Genomic DNA, 24,779 nt, shown 5'->3' with positions numbered 1-24,779 from the left:
CTTGGTCACCTATCACTCTTGTCCTTGCTGACCTACATTGGCTTCCAGTCCCCCAACCTTTCCAATTCAAAAGTCACATCCTCACATTGAAATCATTTCATGGCCTTGCCTCTCTCCATCATGTAACCTTCTCCAGGTGTCAGCCGTGGCTTGGTTGATAGCACTCTCGCCTCTGAGTCAGAAGGCTGTAGGTTCTAGTCCCACTCCAAAGACTTGAGCACATAATCCAGGCTGACATTCCAGTGCAGTATTGAGGGAGTACTGCATTGAGGGAGTGCTGCACTGTCGGAGGTGCTGTCTTTCGGATGAGACGTTAAACCGAGGCGCCGTCTGCACTCTCAAGTGGACGTAAAAGACCCCACGGCATTATTTTGAAGAAGAGCAGGGGAGTTCTCCCCAGTGTCCTAGCCAATATATATCCCTCCACCAACACCTAAACAACAATGTCTGTATGTCATTATCATATTGCTGTTTGTGAGTCATTGCTGTGTGCAAATTGGCTGCCACGTTTCCTACATTACATTAGTGACTTTACTTCAAAAGTACTTCATTGGTTGTAAAGCACTTTGGGATGTCCTGAGGTCGTAAAAGGCACTATATAAATGCAAGTCTTTCTTTGTTTCCAGCCCTACAACACCCTTCCCCGAACTCTTCATTCCTCCAAATCTGCCCTTTTGTGCATCTCCCTCTCCCCCACCATAGGCAGTTGTGCCTTCAGCCACCTAAGCCTCACGCTCTGGAATTCCTTGCCTATGTCCCTCTGCCTCTCCACCTCCCTGTACTCCTCAAAGATCTTGCTTAACACCCACCTCTTTGACCAAGCTTTCGGTCACCCCTCTTAATATCTACTTCTTTGGCTCGACATCCATTTATTTCTGATTACGCCCCTGTGAAGCTGCTTGGAACAATTTTCTATGTTAAAGGCACTATATATATATGTAAGTAGTTGCTATAATGTCCTTGTCTGTAAAATATTCAATTAGAAAAGGACATCATGTTCCTTGGGGTGAGTTGTACTACCCACCCCCCATTCCAGAAAACATTCAATGAAGTACATTTATCATCTATACAGTTAAGTCCTGCATCCAGCATGTAGTCATCACATCCTACCTGAAAATGTGGCCTCAGAAGGCTCACACCTTAAAGTGTCACACTTCCTCAGGGCAAAAATGAGCGATTAGCTGAAATAAGCATTTATCTATCAGGTATTTGGTAATTTGACAAAACTTGAACAAATCAAAAACTACCAACGAGGAATATGTCATCAGCAGAAAACCAACCAAGTAGCTCAAATTTGTTTTCACAGTACTATTCACCATCAGCACGCACCAAACACAAAAAACTAATTCCTTAGATAAGCTCGTCACACAATTTACGTCTGCCATTTTCCTTCTTCACTCAGGTGGTGTATACAGTTAGAAACAACTTTTAGAATATATAAGATTAAAGCATTCTAATTAAAGTCACTAAACTCACCCATAAGATTGGTTATCTAATGTTAGAATTGCCTGCAAGTAGCTTCCTCCATATACTATGCCCTTCGGTTTGGAGCCTGGGGTTTGAGTTGGAAATTTCACCTGGGCCTAAGTCCTGGAAATTTCCAGCTGCTGTTAACAATTTGCATGTGAAGCGAGACAGAGAGACAGAAAGAAAGAGAAAAAAAAAAGCAAAAGAAATAATTGTTCCTACTACAGATCTTATTTTTCAGCCATCTTTTAGACACCTCCGCTCCCACTCCAAAGTCACACCACTGAATAAAACAGGTAAAATACTAAGAGCATTGAAAGGTAAGGTACGTTAACATGGAAAGATATAAAGTTCTTACACATTATCTTGCTAATACAGATACAAGTGAAACACCTGGATGTTCTGGGAGCATTTCAATTGAAACAGCACATTTACTGCACCTTGAACATTAATGAGATATTTGAGGGTACATCAGGTAATTTCTTTTATAGACTGCAACATAAAAGAATTAAGGCAATAGTTTGGAAGGGAGTGAAGGTTCCTGCACTCCAGTCAATACTCAAAAATAAGATGCATCTTATCTTCAGTCCGTTCTGGATGTTAGAAATATGCAACAAATACAAAACTCTTGAAAATGTTCCAGTACTAACATTTGATGCGTGTAAATTTTTTTCCTGCGGTCTCACTAGGTCTATTATCGAGTTAGCTGAAGCGAAGTTACAAATACTCACCAGGAAGCGGAGGTGGATCATACTGAATCATTTGATCAATGTAATGCTCCAAGGGGAACCGCTGACCAAGACCGAGACTGTAAAATAGACAACCATGCATGAAAACATGTAACCCTATAATCCTATGAAATATACTGAAAGCTGTAGATAATCAAACACGGCATTTGATTGAAGCAAACTACCAGCTGTTTTTCATGGTGTACAACGAGCATAATTAACAAAGAGCATGTTACATTACTGGGCCCGTTATCAAATTCAACACAGAGATGTGTGGATGGAAGCGAGTGATTATGAGAAAAACCACCTCACTGAGGAGGCTCAGATGATGTCAAATTAGAATAGCGAAGTTTGAACAAAATGTTTCTTGAACCAGAGATCGGATTTTTTTCCTCAATTACCACCCCTTTTTAAAATATATCAATGATGTGTAATATCAAAGAAGAATTTATAACAATTACTACTACATATTCAGAATTTAATCTGCAGTGAATTACCATGTTGCAAAACTGCAGTTTATACTTTACACCAGCGTCTGAGCTGCAACAAAATGCACATTGTATACCACAGTGCAGAATGCACACTAACATAAAACAAAGTGGTTTATTGATGCAAGGTGACAAGGAGGGTTTCAGGTTTGATCCCCATTCTGCACTGCGTTAGCTGATTTTAGTTATGTCGGCTTTAGGGGCACTGCAATTGGTCTTCAAGCCCCATTGCTAGGGAGGAAAATAAACATATGGACATCTACTGCAAAGTTCATGTATGCAAAGGCAGGACTTGGCTTAGCTATAATGCCCCTCAGAGTTGCCAACACTTGCTTTCTAGGTTCGCACATGAAGAGTGACCATTTGGACAAGACGTCAGACAGCAGCCTTTGGCCATGGAACTGTGCTCGAGCACTTGAGAAGAGGGGTGGGTGTGTGAATGGCAAGATGTTATAAACTGGAAAGTACAATTTAGGCCTATAGTGCAATAATACAGAATGATTATTAAAAGTAATCCATTACTGGTTTCCACAGTTTTCATATGAGCTGTGTAAATTATTAAAACATGAAGTAAAGCTGATTTAAGCAATGGAAGTGATAATATAGAGCTTCAAACAGAAACCACATTTTTATAAGTCCAGGCATAAGGAATGGGGCATAGCAACTCAACTTTTAGAGGCATGAAGTAAGCATCTTAATTGCTCACTATCAAGAATTTTCTATTATTGCTGGATATCCTGTGGCTTTGCTGCTGATAATGGTGAGTTGGTAGATACGCTGTTTTAGGATAATAGAAGCATTATACCATGTAAAGCAAAATGTATTATCCATCTCGAAATTATTAAAAAATCCTGTGTCAGCTATGCACTTCCTGATACCACAATCTTGGTCACACTTACCTGGTGAAAATGTTGATGTGGCAATTTGCAAAGTTTAATTGTGACAGGAGAGTGTGACCAACAGGCATGGTGGGAATAAGCTGCAACTGGAAAGTGTGACAAGAAACGTTACTTGACCTTAAGTACATACAAAAAGGCAAGATTTTAACATTTTTTTTTATAGAGGGAACCTGACATTCCCTCAACTTGCTGCAGCTTTCTCCCGGTCACTGCCTGGGACATCTGGCAGTTTCCCCAGTTACTTTACTCACTCCTTGCTCTTCCTGCTGTCCACATCATGGTCACCTGTAGTCAGGGTACGAGTGCCCGCCTCACACTCTGCCACTCCCTCAGGCCCAGGGCTCATCCCCTCACTTTCCTCCATCCTTCTGCTGCTCCAAACCCGCTGTGCTGCCACTTCCTGGTAACCGTTACCGCAGCTCTTTGGGGACAAACTTCGCCAAACAACCTCAAAACGCGTTGCTAAAAAAAAATCTCTAATCCGGACGTGGAGCGATTCCCTGCTGCCTGAAGGAAATCTGTTCATGTGGGAATGGGGCTGGGCTAATTATTGGGTTCGAATTTAAGGTTTCTTTATAAGATTTGCCCGCCCCTGTTTGTTTCGGCATAGTGAAGGAAGTCCAGCTAAAAAAAAAAAGTTAATTTTGAAATCGTTATTTCTTTACAAATAGTATTTTTTTTGGAAAACAGTGGGAATTTGGGTTACATTCTCTGGCATTTTGCACTGGTTGGTTTGCGTTTTGGATCGTGATTTAGCGGCAAGCGCTGTTGGTGCCGTTGTTTGGAGCTTTGCAATGTTCATACAGGTGCACAATGTGCTGACCTGAACTCTGCAAATCCGTTCTACGAGCCTGGACAGCGAAGTTAATGCACGTTGGCAGAAATGCATATTGCAAATTTGTGAATGCCCCTTAGCTTGATGTAGATATAGATTATTATTATGCATTCAATTGTTTTACCAGCAGGTTAAATCATCAATGTAACTACATAAGTAGATGATTACCCCTCGAAGAAAGGATTCACCATTTCACAGGGCATGGAGTTAATTATGTGAGTACAGTAGCCTATTGGTTATGGTACTGAGCTCAGCACCCTGAGGTTATAAATTCACAATCCCATTACGAATGTGTTCTGGCCTATATTAGGTCATTGACTCTTAATGCATTTAGAGTAATAAATACTGCATTGCCAGTATCATCCACATCCCAAGAATATATATTTTTAAAATTCTAATTCCCAATTCTCTGTTACCAGGTATAGTATTTGTTGATCTTGTCACCCACCCTCAGAATCGAGCGGAGCCATCACTATTCAACTTTTGTCAGAGCTTCAACATTAGGTTGATCCTAGGTGTGAGATGTTTCATCACTAGTCAGCTTCAAAAATGAAGCATCGTTTTGCATCTCTGCTTTGCTAATTTTGATGAAAGAACTTGCATTTATATAGTGCCTTTCACATCCTCAGGACATCCCAAAACAATTCACAGCCAATCAAGTACCATTAAAGTGTAGTCACTGTTGTGGGTAACCATGGCAGCCAAGATCCCACAAACAGCAATGAGATAAATGACTAGATAACTTGCTTGTAGTGGTGTTTATAGAGATAAATACTGGCCAGAACACTAGGAGAACTCCTCCACTCTTCCTTAATAGTGCCACAGGGTCTTTTTTGTCTACTTGAACAGATAGGCAGGGCCTCAGTTTAAACATCTCCTGCGAAAGACACACCTCCAGTAGTACAGCACTCCCTCAGTACTGTACTGAAGTGTCAGCCTGGATTATGTGCTTAAGTTTCTGGCCTGGAGCTTGAACCCATGCCCTTCTGACTTACAGGAAAGAGTGCTACCACTGAGCCAAGGCTGACACTTTTTCTCCCCTTTCCTCTCTTGAAGGCACTGACACATGGGCATGATTTTAAAAGGGGAAAACGGATGGTTTGGGGGTGGGGGGCATTAGAAATTGCATCCATTTCGGTCCCGCCCACTTCCGATTTTCACCAGGGCAGGACGAGGGGCGGGCGACCAACCTGCTCCCAGGAGGTGGGTTGGTGATTAAAACCTTTCAAGGAGGCTGCGGGCCTTCATTTTTCCAATGTTTCCCAGCCCTTCTCTTTCACATCACGTGATTTAGCAGCAAGCGCTATTTGTGCACAGGTTGTGGGCCCAGAGGAGCAAGAGTGCTTCCCCCAGACCCAACAAGTCTACCTGCAGCGACCCCAATGATCGCGGACTTCCCTCCCCCCACCCTGAATCTCCGATGCCTGCCCGACAATCGCGGACCCCCCCCTCCAATTCTGCAGCCCCTCCCCAATGATTGCAGGCCCCCCCCCCATCTCCAACCCCCTTCCCAACAAACGTGGTCCCTCCCCGATCTCCGACCTCCCCCCCCAATGATCGCGGACCCCCGTAATGACCCCCGATTCATCCCCCCAATGATCGCGGACCCCACGATGACTCCCGATCCCGATACCTCCCATGACTAACTCCCAATCTCTCCCCCCATGGCTGACTCCCCTCATAACCCCCATGCCCACCGGTGCCCTGTGCCAACCCATGCCCTTGTGCCCCTTTGCCCACCCATCCCCCCCCCCCCCAATCCATATAAACAAAGACTTACCTGAACACGTCCTCTGCCTGGCTGCTCTCCCATCCGACCGAGACCAGCTTGTCAATCAGGCCGGTCAGTCGGACAGCAAACTGACAAAAAAAATTAAAAGTAAAAGACGTCCTTACGTCAAAATCGCAAGGACATCCGGGAAACCTGTACTTCCTGGCTTCCCGTCCACAATTTGACCCACCCACCCCCTTCCTGGCTCGGAGTCAAAATCATGCCCATAATGTGATACAATACCAAAAGTACCAGCAACATATCTGTAAACGTAGAGAGTCACTAGGCCATTTTGTGTTGGGGAGCATCACAACCAAGCCCATTCTTGCTCTGTTCTCATCTGACATCCATGCAGATTGGAGGACTGCTAACGTTGTACCGTTGTTTAAAAAGGGAGAAAGGGATAGACCGTGTAATTACAGGCCAGTCAGTCCAACCTCAGTGGTGGGCAAATTATTGGAAACAATTCTGTGAGACAGCATGAATCGTCATTTAGAAAGGCACAGATTAATCAAGGACAGTCAGCACGGATTTGTTATGGGAAGGTTGTGTCTGACTAACTTGATTGAATTTTTTGAGGAGGCAACAAGGAGGGTCAATGAGAGTAATGCGCTTGATGTAGTCTACATGGATTTTAGCAAAGCTTTTGACAAGGTCTCACATGGCAGACTGGTCAAAAAAGTAAAAGTCCATGGGATCCAAGGGAAAGTGGCAAATTGGATCCAAAATTGGCTCAGTGGCAGGAAGCAAAGGGTAATGGTCGACAAGTGGTTTTTTGACTGGAAGGTTGTTTCCAGTGGGGATCCGCAGGGCTCAGTACCAGGTCCCTTGCTTTTTGTGGTATAAATGAATTGGACTTGAATGTAGGGGGGCATGATCAAGAAATTTGCAGGGGAATAAAGGGAATACAAAAATTGGCTGTGTGGTTGATAGTGAGGAGGAAAGCTGTAGACTGCAGGAAGATATCAATGGACTGGTCAAGTAGGCAGAAAAGTGGCAAATGGAATTCAATCCGGAGAAGTGTGAGGTAATGCATTTGGGGAGAGCAAACAAGGCAAGGAATACAAAACAAACAGGAGGATACTGAGAGGTGTAGAGGAACAGAGGGACCTTGGAGTGCATGTCCACAAATCCCTGAAGGTAGCAGGACAAGTAGGTAAGGTGGTTAAGAAGGCATACGGGATACTTTCCTTTGGTAGCTGAGGCATAGACTATAAGAGCAGGGAGGTTATGCTAGAACTGTATAATCACTAGTTAGGCCACAGCTTGAGTACTGCGTACAGTTCTGGTCACCACATTACAGGAAAGAAATGATTGCACTAAAGAGGGTACAGATGAGATTTATGAGGATGTTGCCAGGGCGGGAGAATTTTAGCTATGAGAAAAGATTGGATAGGCTGGGGTTGTTTTCTTTGGAACAAAGGAGGCTGAGAGGAGATTTAATTGAGGTGTACAAAATTATGAGGGGCCTAGATAGAGTGGATAGGGAGGATTTATTTCCCTTAGCAGAGGGGTCAGTGACCAGGGGGCATAGATTTAAAGTAATTGGTAGAAGGATTAAAGGGAAGATGAGGAGAAATTTTTTCATCCAGAGGGTGATGGGGATCTGGAACTCACTGCCTGAAAGGATGGTAGAGGCAGAAACCCTCAACTCATTTAAAAAGTACTTGAATGTGCACTTGAAATGCCGTAACCTACAGGGCTACGGACTAAGTGCTGGAAAGTGGGATTAAGCTGGATAGTTCACGAACACAATGGGCCGAATGGCCTTCTTCTGTGCCGTAACTTTCTATGATTCTATGACACACTTTTCAGCAGTACTCTATGGATAGTAATCAGGAGTGGGAATTCTGGCTCATTTCCCACCCTACTGCCAAGGCAAAATGTAGCATACCAATTGCTGCCAAGATTGAGATGAGCTAATTCAGCACAGACTGGGAATTGAACCACAGACATTTTGGCCTATATAACTTAACACTGCACTGACAGTGCCTATGGGGAATGAATAGAAATGGTCAAAAGTAGTAAGTTGCAAGCGTTGTAGAAAACTGTGCTTTAATCTGAGGTTGTTCTTATCACTAAATCATAAACAAAATACTGCAGATGCTGGAAATCTGAAATAAAACCAGAAAATGGTGGAAAAGCTCAGCAAGTGAGGCGGCATCTGTGGAGAAAGAAACAGAGTTAACATTTCAGATCGAAGACCTTTCGTCGGAACTGGAACATGTTAAAGAGGTAAAGTTTTTAAGCTGTTACAGAGTCAGGGATGGGGGGAGGGAGAGGTGACAAGGAAAGAACAAAAGGGAAGCTCTATGATAGGGTAGAGGACAAGAGTGATTAAATGACAAAAGGGATGATGGTGCAAGGCAAGGAGCTGCTAATGGGACAGGTTAAAAGAAAAAAGATGGGTCTGGAGTAGCTGTGAATGGCAACAGCAGAACCATTACCAGCACTTGCTGTCTGAAAAAATGGGAGCAGTGGTTATGATCTGAAGTTATTGAAATCAATGTTGAGTCCGGAGGGTTGTAAAGTGCCTAAACGAAAGATGAGGTACTGTTCCTCAAGCTTCCATTGAGCTTCATTGGAACACTGTAAGAGGCCGAGGACAGAGAGGTCAGAGTGGGAGTGGCAATTAAAATGGCAAGTGACCGGCAGGTCAGGGTCACGCTTACAGACAGAGCGGAGGTGTTCAGCCAAGTGATCACCCAATCTGCGTTTGGTCTCCCTAATGTAGTGGAGACTGCATTGTGAGCGGCAAATACAGTAAACTAAATTGAAAGAACTACAAGTAAACTACAGTTTCACCTGGGAGGAGTGTATGGGGCCCTGGACAGTGGGAAGGGAGGAGGTGAAGGGGCAGGTGTTGCATCTCCTGCGCTCACACGGGAAGGTGCCGTGGGAGGAGAGCGGGTGTTGGGGTGATGGAAGAGTGGACCAGGGTGTCGCGGAGGGAGCGCTCCCTTCAGAATGCTGAAAGGGGAGGGGAGGGGAGGGGAAGATGCGTTTGGTGGTGGAATCATGCTGGAGGTGGCGGAAATGGCTGAGGATGATCCGTTGAATGTGAAGGCTGGTGGGGTGGAAGGTGAGGACAAGGGGGGATCCTATCATGGCTCTGGGAGGGAAGGGAGGGGGTAAGGGCAGAAGTGCGGGAAATAGGATGGACACGGTCGAGGGCCCTGTCAACTACAGTGGAGGGGAATCCTCAGTTGAGGGAAAAGGAAGACATATCGGAAGCATTGGTGTGGAAGGTGGCATCATCAGAACAGATGCGATGGAGAAGGGAATAGAGCCCTTACAGGAAGCGGGGTGAAAGGCAGTGTAATCAAGTAGCTGTGGGAGTCAGTGAGCTTATAATAGATATTGGTTGACAGCCTATCCCCAGAAATTGAGATAGAGAAGTCGAGGAAGGGAAGTCTTTCCTCACCACCTCCCCCCTCCCCCTCCCCCACCCTGTTCCCTGGCTCTGTACTTGCTTAAAAACTTTATATCTTCCAGTTCTGATGAAAGGTCTTCGACCTGAAACGTTTACTCTGTATCTTTCTCCACAGATGCTGCCTGACTTGCTGAGCTTTTCCAGCATTTTCTATTTTTATTGCTCTTATCACTGATGTGGCCTCTTGAGCCATTGATTTTCTTTAGTTATCGTTAGGGCAACTGAATCATAATAACTGAAGAAAGGAGCATACTCGCAGTTAGAAAGCAGCAAGCAGCACTCTGCACATGTTTAAGTACTTGTGCATGGTGCTCGGTCTTACCCACCTTTAAAACGATGCAAGTTAGCAATGAAAATATGACCCCTGCTCACATTGCTATAAAAATGCAGCCCATACTGCATCCTGCAGTGTATTGTACAAACAGCATTACAAAGAATGTTCTTCCTCTCCTCTTTCACCTTTGTTTCCTCTTATTCTCTCTCTTCAAAGCCTACTTGGTGTGGGATTTACAGATGTTTGGCTTTCTCTTGCTGGAAAGCAGGAAAAGCAGAGAATTCTAGAGATGCAGCGCTATCCCAGCATCCACAGGACATGTGAAAGAGCTGCATTAAAACTAAAAGCCCTCTTGTTTTAACAATCTTTGCACTAGTACTGCCTCCCTAGCATTCTCTTGCATGGAATAAAATTCCATAGATTGCCCAAGTGATTATTCTTCAGGAGTCAACCTAACTGTGAGTGTTGGTGGAAAACTCAACTGTTAGGGGCATCACAGTTGAACTTGATCTGGTCCTCACCCAATAGCCACATCCATATCTGTGTACTTCCAGCAGGAGACAATGGATAACATCAGAAGTAGAAAGCATGGCCTCTTTTTCTCTCCATAGGCCAAGGGACGCTAAGTCCAACTGTAGTGCAGTCATAGCGTCTAAGACAGATGAATGTCAAAGATAGCACCTTTCGAACCCGTATGATCCACTTGGCAAACTTATATTTTCATTTTGCAAATTGACATGCTGAAATCAAACTGTTGTTTTACACATCTGAATAAACAGCTTTGTTGGCATTATATGCTAAAAAAAAATTATATTTGAATAAATTCATTCCTTCTCTACACACTAGAAGACCCTTTTACTTCCTCAATTGTTACAGTCCTGATTGTTAATTGAACTGAGCCTACCTTTGAACTCAAATCATCTGTTAATTACTCCTGGCAAATCATATTTGCTCTAGCCAAGCAAGTTACTGATCCTCAATATATCCTGTTCAACACATCAATAATATTGCTTGTAAAAGAAAAAGTTGTTAACAGGGCAAATACTTTAAATATATAACATTTAAAATATGTTCTTCTGTTAAGTTAGTTGCACAATATCATTATCTGTGCTATTTACCCATATACAGTGAAGCGCCCTTGTTCTGTGCTATTGGAAATGTGAAACAGTGATTACAGCTCTGTAACAAAAACAGAAAATGCTGGAAACACGCAGCGGGTCAGTCAGCACCTGTAGAGCACACAGTTTCCGTCGGTACACAAGAGGCCTTCCGCCTCCAGTGGGCACTGCAGGGACTGGAGTGTATAGTCGATGCAGGAAATAACATTATTATTTAAATTGTTAAGTTTCCTTTGTCCTTTCATATGATTTGGGTTTTATTAATTGTGCCCCTCTAAAAAGAGGGCACTTTTGTTAGATTTTTTGTTGATGACACAGGGATAAACCAGTGTCTCCTTAAGGGTTTATTAAAAGAGGCATCCGTAGAGAGGACGGATAAGTTTATGTTTCGATGAGGACCCTTCTTCAGAGCTTGTATCTTTGTAACAGGATTTACGGTGTCATATTTGCTTCATTTCATCATAGTTTACTGTACCGCATCCACTTTGATCTGTAATGGCAAAGATCATTTATTTTTTATTTCTGACAATTTAACAACTGAATTATGTACCATAACCAGATACAAACCTGATAATTTAGTGTCTTGTTAAAATTCAGTGAAGCAATTGAGTTATTTGTTTTAATTTATCCTTGTACTTTGTAGTGATGATTTATTGATTTTGCCAAAAGTCTATAAGTAACTTTAGCAATCAGACCTTTGGATTGTTTTATAATGTAACAGGCTTACATCTAGATACAATGACCTATAACTATTGTAAAGAAGTGCTTTAATTGAAAAAATTGGCAAGGTTCCGAACTCAACATAGAACTGCTAAAGTACAAGTCTGTTTGTTCAGTGCAATGAAAAATGGTCATTATGTTATAGAAATGTAAGTTTTAAACATAGTTCTTGCCATGTGCAAGTCAGATTATCTGTGTTTCACTTACTAAAGAGAAAAGAATGTAATGCTAAAATAGGTGCCTGTTTAGGTCAGTTTGGAGCATTCTCGCCTGAATGTTATCAGTTCAAGCCCCATTCCAGGATTTGAACATATAATTTAGGTTTACACTTCAGTGCATTACTGAGGGATTGCTGCATTGATGTAGGTACTGTCTTTCAGGTGAGACATTAAACTGAGCCCTTTTCTGCCTGTTTAGATGAATGTAGAAGATCCAGTGGCACTATTTAAAGAGGGGCAGGGATTCTTCCAGTGTCTTGGCCAATATTCATCCCTCAACACCATCATCAGAACAGATTAACTGGTCATTTATTTCATTTGTTGCTTATGGGACCTTGCTGTGCATAAACTGGTTGCCTGATCACTAAAAAATAGCAACTACAATTCAAAAATTAAATAATTCACTGGCTGTGAAGTGCTTTTGTGATAAGAAAAGTGCTATAGGAATGCATGTTATCTTTATACGATGAATCCAACATTCCTTACTGATTTACTTCATTCCGGTGTCAACACATATGCATCTATGTTCCTCACTTGTTAGCTTCCAGTTTACATCATAGATTAATCTTACCAATTTGTCTATAGAATTAGCAGTCAGACCAGAAATCATTATGCATGTTTTAGGGTTCACTGTCATAACTTGTTGACAGCCATTGATAATTCAAAGAGTTACACACTAACTATAACTTCTCCCACTTTACTCTCATTAGCTCCACTTGGCCCCTGATACCTTTAATGTCCTCCAACTCTAGTTCTGAACACCGGTGCACTAAAGCTAGCGGCTCCCCGAGCCAAGCTATGTAGCTATGACACTGGCAGCTACCCAACATTGTGGAAGATTGCCCGGGTAAATTTAACCTAGCCAATTATGGCCCTATCAGCATCTTCCCAAACAGTAGTAAACTGATGGAAGAAGTCAACAATAGTACCATTACTCACCAGTGAACTGCTCACCGATGCTCAGTTCAGGTTCTGCCACGACCACGTTGCTCCAGACCTTATGACAGCCTTGATCTAGTCACGGACGTAAGAGCTGAATGCCAGAGGAAAGTTGAGAGCAGCTGCCCTCAATATCAAGGCACCGTTAAACCAAGTGTGGCACCAAGGAGCCCTAGTAAAACGGCAATTGATACCAGCTCAATTGCTAAATTTAAATCTGAGATAGATAGCTTTTTGGCAACCAAAGGTATTAAGGGATATGGGCCAAAGGCAGGTATATGGAGTTAGATCACAGATCAGCCATGATCTTATCAAATGGTGGAGCAGGCACGAGGGGCTGAATGGCCTACTCCTGTTCCTATGTTCCTGTTCCTAGTCAATGGGAGTCAAAGGGAAAATCCTCCAGTGGCTAGAGTCATACCCGAAGCAAAGGAAGAGGGTTGTGATTATCGGAGGTTAGTCATTACAGCCCTAGGACATCCTCAGGAGCTTCTTGGGGAAGTGTCCTCAGCCCAACCATCTTCAGCTGTTCCATCATAAGATCAAAAGTGGGACTGTTTGCTGACGATTCCACAGTGTTCAGATCAATTTACAACTCCTCCAATAATGAAGCAGTCCATGGCAGCCTACAATAGGATCTGGATAACAGCTAGGCTTGGGCTGACAAGTGTCAGGTAACATTTGCGCCATGTAATTCCAGGCAACAACCATCTTGAAAAGAGAAAGCCCAGTCTTCTCCCCTTGACCAGCAGCACCGATATCGCCAAGTCCTCCACCAACAGCATCTTATGGGTCACCACTGAGCAGAAGCTAAACTGGATCAATCCCACAGTGACTACAAAAGCAGGGCAGGGTGCTCTGCAATGAATGGCTGACCCCTCAAAGACTTTCCACCATCTACGAGGCTCAAGCCAGGAGTGTGATGGAATACTCCCCACTTGCCTGGATAGATGCAGCTGTAACAATACTCAAGAAGCTCAACACCATCCAGGACAGAGCAATTTGCTTAATTAATGCCCCCGCCACTGGACTCAATATCCACCCCCGCCACCATTTGTGCAATGTGGCTGAAGTATATGCAATTTACAGGAGGCACTACAGCTATTCATCGAGGTTACTTTGACAGCACTTCCCTGTTACTTTCTACCACCAAGAAGGGCAAGAGCAGCAATGTTGTGAGAACACCATCACCTCCAGCTTCCTCTCCAAGTCACACACCACCCTGACTTGGACATATATCACCATTCCTTCATCCTTCATCCTTGCTGAGTCAAAATCCTGAACTTCCCGACCTAACACCACAAGAGAGTACTATCACCTCAAACAGTTCAAGGAGAAGGCCCACAATCTCCTTCTCAGAGCAACTAGGGTTGGACAACAAATGCGGCCTTACCAGTGTTGACCACATCCCCAGAACAAAAACTATAGGTCATCCAGATCCCATTGCCTTAGAAAGGGGAGGGAACAATTCTTGCACTTTGTTTCATAACTAGTGATGTTTTATCCATTTATCCACTTTAGAGTCCCCTTGGTTGCTGTTGGACTCATAAGATTTTGCACGCTTAGGATGTTTCCTTTTTCTGGTAGAAGTTTTTATTATTGCTGACAGTGGATTAGCTTATTCTACAACTATATCTGCCTTGCCCCCCTTTACTTGTGGATCATTGGGTTTTTCTGAGGGCTGCATCAGTTCTTTAATTAGCTGTTGTAAGATTTCTTCTTCAAATCATAGAATCATAGAAAGTTACGGCACATAAGGAGGCCATTCAGCCCATCGTGTCCATGCTGGCCAAAAAAGAGCTATCCAGCCTAATCCCACTTGCTGCCTCCGACCCAAGGGCTGGCAGCCTAAATAGCAAACATCTTTCAATCCCAAGCCAGTTAACCATCTGGACTTCAATCCATCCCTTGATGTCATACAACTAAATGTGTCTCTTTGAGCTACCGATCTCAGCAACTCTTTTTTTGTTCCCCAATTTCAGAACCTGATTATTCTTCATTCTCTGCACTCAGCTGATGTGGAGCATTCTGAAATACGTTCACATTTCAAATGCCTCCAGTCTTCTACATTTCATTACATCAAAATCCCAGGTTGCACACCCATATAAAGCCATCAACCAAATGTGGCACTTCATTATCTTGACGCATGTTGTCAGGCTGAGCTGTCGGTGGTCAGTGCACGTTGTTATACAGCTCAGCTATCACAATTGACTGATTTTGCATGAATTGATCAACATTTTCAATCAGAATGCCATCAACTGCTATGATAGTTTTTAGCATTTTGTCTCCACTTCAGCTTTGTTTGCTGATGATCAATGTTTTCATTTACTTGGCATTGATTTTTAGCCCATATTCGAAGTTCTTATCGTTTATTGATTGTATCATCTATCATATGCTGACCCTTTGGAGGGTAGCCTGTGGCTTTGGGCAGATTAATCTTTTGCTTAGCTGATATAACTGAGTACGTGGTACTGTTTGGTTTTGCGAATAGCTTTTTATTAAATTACCTGTACAGAACAAGATCATACAGCTATTTGCAACAGTGGAACAACCTCCCGTTACAGTAGCATTATGTGTGTATGGCATCCTAGTGTCAACCTTGTTCAGTTAGTAGCATTGTTACCTCTGTGGCAAAAGGTTATGGGTTTGAGCCCTGCACCAGGATTGAATGCATAAACTAGGCTGATGCTTCATTGTTGGACGTGCTATTCTTGGGATGAAACATTTAACTGAGATCCTGTCTGCCTGTTCAGGTCCAATGGATCCAGTGACACTTTACAAAGAGCAGGCGTTTCTATTGATGCTCCACCAACATTCCTCACTCAACCAATACCATCAAAAAAAACTGAGGACATTGCTGATGCAGAATGGTTGCTGCATTTGTCTGAAATGTTTTGAGGCATTGCCACATGATAAATTGCTATTTAAAACCAATGTCATTTTTAGGTAAACAACAGAACTTTGCCTTACCTTGAGTTCAAATACAGAGATAAAAAAAGGTAAAGCAAGCCACAGTAAACTCTCTGTTCGTTTCTGATCCTTAAATATGCTCCATTGTCTTAAAGATTTAGTTGTACTATGCACCTTTAACCATTAAGATTTTCTTGTGGAATATGGAATTTTAGCCATTCCCTCTTCAGAGTTTTTTTTCTAAGTCTCTCCAAATTTTGCAATTTAAAGTCACTAAAAGTGCAGGAAGAGATGTCAAGAGCACGACTTTGCAGCTGACTCCCTCCTGGTGGCAAATGCTTTTAAAGGGGTTGAGATTCAGGGAAGCCTTTGTCTTTATGTCGCCCTCTCTGCTGAACTGTCTTGTTGTGTCATGGCATTACGGTATCGCGATTGTTATTAGATTTCTATTCTGCATGTTGAAATTGCTGGCTGTATAATATAGTGATAATTCTATTAATATTTGTTTGCTGTACAGGGATAAAATTCAAAGTGTAACTCAATCTACTTTGTTCATTTTTTAAATAAATATTGCAAATTAACTTCTTTCCACCTGCATGAACTTTCACAATCTCAGATCTTTGCTATTTCTTACCATTCTTCGGTGCTTAGAGTGAGTATTTTTGCTAACCCCTGCTGTTTGTACAGAAGCTTCTCCTGGCTATTGAACCAGGCTTCTTTGCGTTCTGTATGGTCCTGCATCCCCTCAATAACCAAAAATGTTAAATTTTCAGGGGCTTTACCCAAGTTCCCACTTCTGAAGAGTCTCTCCCCGCCTCGGCACCCCCTCCCCCCACCACCGGTCCATGTGGCCTACCATGAACACCTTCAACTATCACATCCCAACTCCCATTTTAATGGGGATTATAAACCTCAGTATTTTTACATTTTCAGTGTTGACAGCTCTAGAATATCACAATTAGGCCTCAAAGACTGAATTAATATTAGTAAAATATATTTATAGTCCTACATCTGTATCTGTAAAGAAGAAGCCACTGATCTGAAAGTCCTTATCATTATTGTTTTCCTTGCCCTCCATTATATACAAGATAAATGCTTGTTCAATGAAAATCACTTGTTCACCATTAACCTGAAGTCACTGTTACACTATTCCTGCTTCTTAAGGTTTGGCTCTAAACATAAAGCTTTTATGTTTGCAATTCTTTTAGATGAAGATTAGCATTGATCTTTGATCATCCAGTATCGTATCCATTACTGCATGCAGCAAAATGACCTTTGAGTTATCAGTTTATCAGTGCCTTGCATCTGCAAACCCTGTCACAATCTCTTGATAAGGTAGAATTTTATTTTTGTATAGTCAAGGTTTTGTTAGAAGTTAGTACAGGTTTTATATAAACAGACTGTTGTATAAGGTGATCAACACCATTTTCAAGCAAATAATCAGCCATTTCATAGGAACAGAAGTAGGCCATTCAGCCCCTCGAGCCAGATCCACCATTCAAGAGATCATAGCTGATCTGTATCATAACTCCGTTTACCCGGCTTGGCTCAATATCCCTTAATACCCTTGGTTAGCAAACATCTATCGATTTCATATTTAAAATGATTAATTGAGCTAGCATCTACTGCTTTTTATGGGAAAGAGTTCCACATTTCTAATACCCTTTGTGGGAAGAAGTGTTTCCTAACTTCCCTCCTGAAGGCCTGGTTCTGATTTTAAGATTATGTCCCTTTTTCACTCATTGTGATGGACTGAAATGCAATTTTATACATAAATTATATTAAAGAATAAATAATGCGGGAAATACACCACGAGTATCTATAAAGAGAGCTGTTCAGTTCACCAGACCTGATGAAGAGACTACACCAGAAACATTAAACCGTCTTTTTCTCTTTTCAGATACTAACAGACTTGCTGTGTATTTCTAACCTTTCCTGTTTTTTTTCAGAGTTCCAGCATTTACATATGTGCCTATAGAATATTTTACTATTTCTTTTTATATCCTTTTAAATCAGCTCTCTGATATTTTCAATTCATATTTCCTCCTTGCCTTCCCAAGTTTAATTTTTTTACCTACTGATGAAGAGGCTTTGAATAGTTTCTCTCTATCCACCCTATCTGTTCCCCTTAATATCTTATAAACTTCGATCAGATCACCCCTTAACCTTCGAAACTCTAGAGAATACAACCCCAATTTGTGTAATCTCTCCTCGTAACTTAACCCTTGAAGTCCAGGTATCATTCTAGTAAACCTACGCTGCACTCCCTCCAAGGCCAAACTATTTCCGCTGGTTGGGGATTTTAGGAGTAGGGGGCGCAGTCTAAAAATTAGAGCCAGACCTTTCAGGAGCGAGATTAGAAAACATTTCTACACACAAAGGGTTGTAGAAGTTTGGAACTCTCTTCCGCAAACGGCAATTGATACTAGCTCAATTGCTAAATTTAAATCTGAGATAGATAGCTTTTTGGCAACCAAAGGTATTAAGGGATATGGGCCAAAGGCAGGTATATAGAGTTAGATCACAGATCAGCCATGATCTTATCAAATGGCGGAGCAGGCACAAGGGGCTGAATGGCCTACTCCTGTTCCTATGTTCCTATAACATAAATTCTCAGGGAACAGAAAATGTCCTTCCGAAGGTGCGGTGCCCAGAACTGCTCACAGTACTCCAGGTGCGGTCTAACCAGGGTTTTGTATAGCTGCAGCATAACTTCTGCCCCCTTGTACTCTAGTCCTCGAGATATAAAGGCCAACATTCCATTTGCCTTCTTGATTATTTTCTACACCTGTTCATGACACTTCAATGATCTATGTACCTGAACCCCTAAGTCCCTTTGGACATCCACTGTTTTTAACTTTTTACCATTTAGAAAGTACCCTGTTCTATCCTTTTTTGATCCAAAGTGGATGACCTCACATTTGTCTACATTGAATTCCATTTGCCACAATTTTGCCCATTCACCTAATCTATCAATATCGCTTTGTAATTTTATGTTTTCATCTCCACTGCTTACAATGCCGCCAATCTTTGTGTCATCGGCAAACTTAGATATGAGACTTTCTATGCCTTCATCTAAGTTGTTAATAAATATTGTGAATAATTGAGGCCCCAAGACAGATCCCTGCGGGACTCCACTAGTCACATCCTGACAATGTGAGTACCTTCCCATTATCCCGACTCTCTGTCGCCTTTCACTCAGCCAACTTCCTAACCAAGTCCGTACTTTTCCCTCGATTCCATGGGCCTCTGTCTTAGCTAACAGTCTCTTATGTGGGACATTATCAAATGCCTTCTGGAAGTCCATATAAATAACATCCATTGACATTCCCATGTCCACTACTTGAGTCACCTCTTCAAAAAATTCAATCAGGTTTGCCAGGCACGACCTACCTTTCACAAATCCATGCTGGATCTCTCTGATTAACTGAAAATTCTCGAGGTGTTCAGTCACCCCATCCTTAATTATAGACTCCAGCATTTTCCCCACAACAGATGTCAGGCTAACTGGTCTATAATTCCCCGGTTTCCCTCTCTCTCCTTTCTTAAAAAGCGGAGTGACATGTGCAATTTTCCAATCTAGAGGGACAGTTCCTGAATCTAGAGAACTTTGAAAGATTATAGTTAGGGCATCTGCAATGTGCTCACCTACTTCCTTTAAAACCCTGGGATGGAAACCATCTGGTCCTGGGGATTTGTTACTCTTTAGTGCTATTATTTTCTTCATTACTGTTGCTTTACTTATGTTAATTTTATCGAGTCCCTGTCCCCGATTCAATATAAGTTTTCTTAGGATTTCTGGCATGTTATCCTCTTTTTCGACTGTAAATACTGACACAAAGTAATTGTTCAACATGTCCGCCATTTCCCCATTGTCAATGACAAAATCCCCACTTTCAGTTTTTAAGGGGCCAACACTGCTCCTGACCACCCTCTTTTTCCTAATATAACTATAAAAGTTCTTCGTATTGGTTTTGATATCCCTTGCGAGTTTCTTTTCATACTCTCTTTTTGTTATCTTTATCTCTCTTTGTACTCTGACCTTTTCTCTCATTCATTTTTCTTATCTTTAAGTTACTATTACTTCCACCCACACTGTCTCCCCTTTACTAATTTAAAATGCTTTCTACTGTCCTGTTTATCCTTTCTGCTAGGACTTTGGTCCCAGCCTGGTTCAGGTGCAGCCCGCCCCAGTGTTACAGCTTCGTCTGTTTGACTCTACTGCTCCCTTCCTTAATCAGTTGATCTATCTGGGGAGCTCTACCTGGTGATCTACTGATGAGCATGTGTCCAGTTATGTTGATGGCCTGGTGCAGCCAGTCTATGGGCCAATGTGCTCATATTTCCTTCGGAAACTCTAAATGCCAAATTTTAGGAATTGTGAAACTGAAGCCAAAAATAGTTTCACCCATAATCTCCTGTTTATACGTACAAACTGTGCTAGATGTTAACATGTTGCATTGAAATGGTAGAAACAGAAGCCAACTTTAAATTTATGTAAGTATAACATTTGGAAGACTGTCATTTTCAGTTGCGCTGATACCAATAGCACAATTGTACCACCACAAGTATTTTCATGTGATCACACCATACCACTGTGAAGCCAAACAGTAATCTGCAGCAGGCATTAGCAACCAACTCACAACACAATCAGATGGACAGCCTAAAGTGCACGAAAACCAGTCACTGAAGATTAAATCATGTACGTATTCAAAGAGCAATGGGGGGAGTTCGAACTAGATGATTAACAACTTCAAACAACAGAATCTACTGTGAACCAACACAGTCTGAAGTCCAATGCATATTGAATCGCCCTGCCGCTGTGATCAGATGAGATGCTTGTTAGCCAAATGTCTGTGGTTTCACTTGTTTGTGCCTTTCGCCCAGGCTCTAGGAGCAGCTGCTGGAAAGAACAGTGACATCATTCAGAATGAAGACATAAGCTGATTTCCTAAAAGATGTCTGATGCTGGAATGGAAGCTGAAACCATCAAGGATAGCGGATGTGCTTGAAACCAGACCAATGCTGGAAATCAAATAGACTAAACTTGGAGGAAATTTATGTGCAATGGCTGATAACTGACCTCATATTTCAGCACGTTGTAAAAATTACACAACATTTTTCAATTGAGCCCAAGAATACAAAGTAGTGTAAAATATTACGAAAGTGCATTATCAAATGTGTCAGCTTGGCTCATGTTTTAGCACTCTTGCTTATGAGTCAGAAGGTTGTGGATTCAAGACCCACTCGTTGACTTAACAGAATCCAGCCTCATACTTCAGGGTGGTACTGAGGGAGTGCTGCACTGTTGGAGGTGCCATCATTCAGCTGAAATATTAAGCTGAGGTCTCATCTGCCTGTTCAGGTGGATGTTAAAGATCTTGTGGCACTATTTTATAAAGAGCAGGGAATTCTCCCAGTGTTCTTGCCAACGTTGCTCCCTCAACCAAAAAAAGATTAACTAGTTCCTCGGTGGTTCCACTGGTCTTCATAACTTCAGCAGAAGATCAGCTGAACCCTTTCGGAAATGGTGGAGATCTGGTTACAACAGATGTCCATTGTTTCTTGGAGTTCTCTGATTGCCTTGTAAGGGGTGAAGCTTCTGTCCACCCTCACAAGGCAAATCACAGGCCTGAACTGGAACAATTCCTCTTGAGCCTCATTTGGGACCCAGCATAGAAGTGGCAGCCAGTATGCCCAGCAAGATGAGACATACTGGCCTCTACAAGGGCACTGGTCGGCCCCACCATTAGGTTCCAGACATAAGAACATAAGAAATAGGAGCAGGAGTAGGCCATACGGCCCCTTGAGCCTGCTCCACCATTCAATAAGATCATGGAAGATCTTCCACCTCAACTCCACTTTCTCGTCCTATCCCCATATCCCATGATTCCCTTAGTATCCAAAAATCTGTCGATCTCAGTCTTGAATATACTCAATGACTGAGCATCTACAGCCCTCTGAGGTAGAGAATTCCAAAGATTCGCAACCCTCTGAGTGAAGAAATTTGTCCTCATCTCCGTCCTAAATGGCCAACCCCTTATCTTGAGACTATGACCCCTAGTTCTAGACTCTCCAGACCTAGCAAGCGGGGCTGATCGGAGTAGTGGCATAGTCAGGGGGGGACCTGCGTAATCACTCCACTCTTCAAGGGTGGCCAACTGGCTAAATTCCCACTAGCATATGGCAGATGAGCACCAAAGAGGTACCCAAATTACCTGACCAATAAATATGAGGTGCCCACCTACCGACCTCCGGCAGGGCCAGTGCTGGAGGGCACCATTGGGTATCTTCCCAGTGCAAATGCTGGAATGGCTACTCATTGGAATTTCACGATCAATGTCTTTAACACAGAAAAAACGTCCAAGAATAATCAGAAAAATATCACCGCGGCAGAAAGGAATGGATACCAAGCCTTTGTGGGATAGTTGATGTTTTTAATTAGACTTTTAAAAGCAAGGAGCGAAGTAAAGGTGGAGCGATTTAGGGAAGAGAGCTCCAGAGAGTGGGTCCAAGATGGCTGAAGGCTCTGCCATGGGTGATAGGGCAAGGGAAGGGGGCAAATGTATAGAAAGAAAGAACTTGCATTTATATAGTGCCTTTCGTGTCCAGGTACATCCCAAAGTATTTTACAACTAATGGATTATTTTTGAAGTACAGTCATTATTGTTATGCAGGCAAACACAGCAGCCAATTTGTGCACTGCAAGATCCCACAAACATCAAATGGATGAATTAATCATCAGAAGGCCAGAATTGGAAGGCAGGGAGGGGACCAAAAAGGTAAACTATGTGTGGAGGTGGAAGATGTGGGTATGGTTCTTAATGAATACTTTGCATCTGTCTTCACAAAGGAGAGGGATGACACAGGGATTGAAGTTAAGGAGGAGGAGTGTGAAATATTGGATGGGATAAGCATAGTGAGAGAGGAAGTATTAAGGGGATTAGCAGCTTTGAAAGTGGATAAATCACCATGGCCAGATGAAATGTATCCCAGGCTTTTAAAAGAAGCCAGGGAGGAAACAGTGGAGGCCTTAACAATCATGTTCCAAACGTCACTGGATACAGGCATAGTGCCCGGAGGATTGGAAGACTGCTAACGTTGTACCGTTGTTTAAAAAGGGAGCGAAGGATAGACTGAGTAATTACAGGCCAGTCAGCCTAACCTCGGTGGTGGGCAAATTATTGGAATCAATTCTGAGGGACAGGATAAACTGTCATTTAGAAAGGCAAGGACTAATCAAGGACAGTCAGCACGGATTTATTAAGGGGAGGTCGTGTCTGACGAACTTGATTGAATTTTTCGAGGCGGTGACAAGGAGGATCGATGAGGGTAGCACAATTGATAAAGTCTACATGGATTTTAGCAAGGCTTTTGACAAGGTCCCACATGGCAGATTGGTCAAAAAAGTAAAGGTCCATGGGATCCAAGGGACTGTGGCAAATTGGATCCAAAATTGGCTCAGTGGCAGGAAGCAAAGGGTAATGGTCGACGGGTGTTTTTGCGACTGGAAGGCTATTTCCAGTGGAGTGCCGCAGGGCTCAGTACTAGGTCCTTTGCTTTTTGTGGTATACATTAATGATTTGGACTTAAACGTGGGGGCATGATTAAGAAATTTGCAGATGACACAAAGATAGGCCGTCTGGTTGGTAGTGAGGAGGAAAGCTGTAGACTGCAGGAAGATATCAATGGGCTGGTCAGATGAGCAGAAAAGTGGCAAATGGAGTTCAATCTAGTGAAGTGTGAGGTAATGCTTTTGGAGAGAGAAAACAAGGCAAGGGAATACACAATAAATGGGAGGATACTGAGAGGTGTAGAGGAAGTGAGGGACCTTGGAGTGCATGTCCACAGATCCATGAAGGTAGCAGGACAAGTAGATAACGTGGTTAAGAAGGCATATGGAATGCTTTCCTTTATTAGCCGAGGCATAAAGGAAAGCAGGGATGTTATGCTGGAACTGTATAAAAGACTAGTTAGGCCACAGCTTGAGTACTGCACATAGTTCTGGTCACCACATTACAGGAAGGAAGCAATTGCACTCGAGAGGGTGCAGAGGAGATTTACGAGGATGTTGCCAGGACTGGAGAATTTTAGCTATGATGACAGATTGGATAAGCTGGGGTTATTTTCCTTGGAACAGAGGAGGCTGAGGGGTGATTTGGTTGAGGTGTACAAAATTATGAGCGGCCTAGATAGAGTGGATGGGAAGGACCTATTTCCCTTAGCGGAGGGATCAATAACCAGGGGGCATAGATTTAAAGTGATTAGTGGAAGGATTAGTGTGGAAATTAGGACATTTTTTTTCACCCAGAGGGAGGTGGGGGTCTGGAACTCACTGCCTGAGAGACTGGTAGAGGCAGAAACCCTCAACTCATTTAAAAAGTGCCTGGATGTGCACCTGAAGAGCCGTGATCTGCAGGGCTATGGACCAAATGCGAGAAAGTGGGATTAGGCTGGGTGACTAGTTTCTCAGTCGGCGTGGACACGATGGGCCGAATGGCCGCCTTCTGTGCCGTAAATTTTCTATGATTCTATGACATAGGCTGGAGGGGTTTCAAGACATAGGTCTGGACAAAGAATTTAAACTTGATGCATTTGAGGAACAGACCAGAAGCCGCTAGGAAGTGATTCGAACAAGGAGTTGTGGGCTAGGTGAGCACACATAGCTGGGAAATAACAATGCATTCATGGACCTTAGCGATGAGTGGTAGTTGAAGAGGATGGACAGTTAAAGGGTGGGCTTGTTAAGAAGGGGTGATGATGGCAGTTTTGAAAAGGAGAGAGACAGTACCTGAGCAAAGGGAGATGTTGGTAAGCATAGCGGCCAGGACAGGTAGGTAAGTGATTAGGAGTTGGGTCAAGAGTGGATTGAGGGGGCAACATGTGGGCCACATGGAAGCTTGGTGAGGGGTGGAAGGTGGAGGAGAAGCTGCATAATGACTGGGGTCAAGGCTAGGAGGAGTGTAACACACGCAAAAT

The 24,779-nt window shown here is 42.8% G+C and overlaps 1 protein-coding gene across 2 annotated transcripts in view; it reads right to left on the bottom strand.

The window, feature by feature from the left end:
* The window catches only part of engase (endo-beta-N-acetylglucosaminidase), a 41,051-nt gene extending 37,056 nt beyond the window's left edge, over positions 1-3,995 (bottom strand). The window contains exons 1-3 of one of the 2 annotated variants that reach the window (XM_068004176.1): positions 3,834-3,924; positions 3,583-3,668; positions 2,199-2,275 (exon numbers count right to left, since the gene is read on the bottom strand). In XM_068004176.1, the coding sequence (XP_067860277.1) occupies positions 2,199-2,275; positions 3,583-3,650 (145 nt within the window). In that variant the 5' untranslated portion in view covers positions 3,651-3,668; positions 3,834-3,924. Of the gene's footprint in view, positions 1-2,198; positions 2,276-3,582; positions 3,669-3,833 lie in introns of both variants that reach the window. The other variant, XM_068004175.1, reaches the window with a different exon arrangement.
* Positions 3,996-24,779: the final 20,784 nt, after the last annotated feature.

This window comes from Heptranchias perlo, chromosome 23 (genome assembly GCF_035084215.1).
Source record: "Heptranchias perlo isolate sHepPer1 chromosome 23, sHepPer1.hap1, whole genome shotgun sequence".
Classification (NCBI taxonomy): Eukaryota; Metazoa; Chordata; class Chondrichthyes; order Hexanchiformes; family Hexanchidae; genus Heptranchias; species Heptranchias perlo.
The sequence above is the reverse complement of the archived record's forward strand: the minus strand, read 5'-3'. Positions and strand labels throughout refer to the sequence as shown.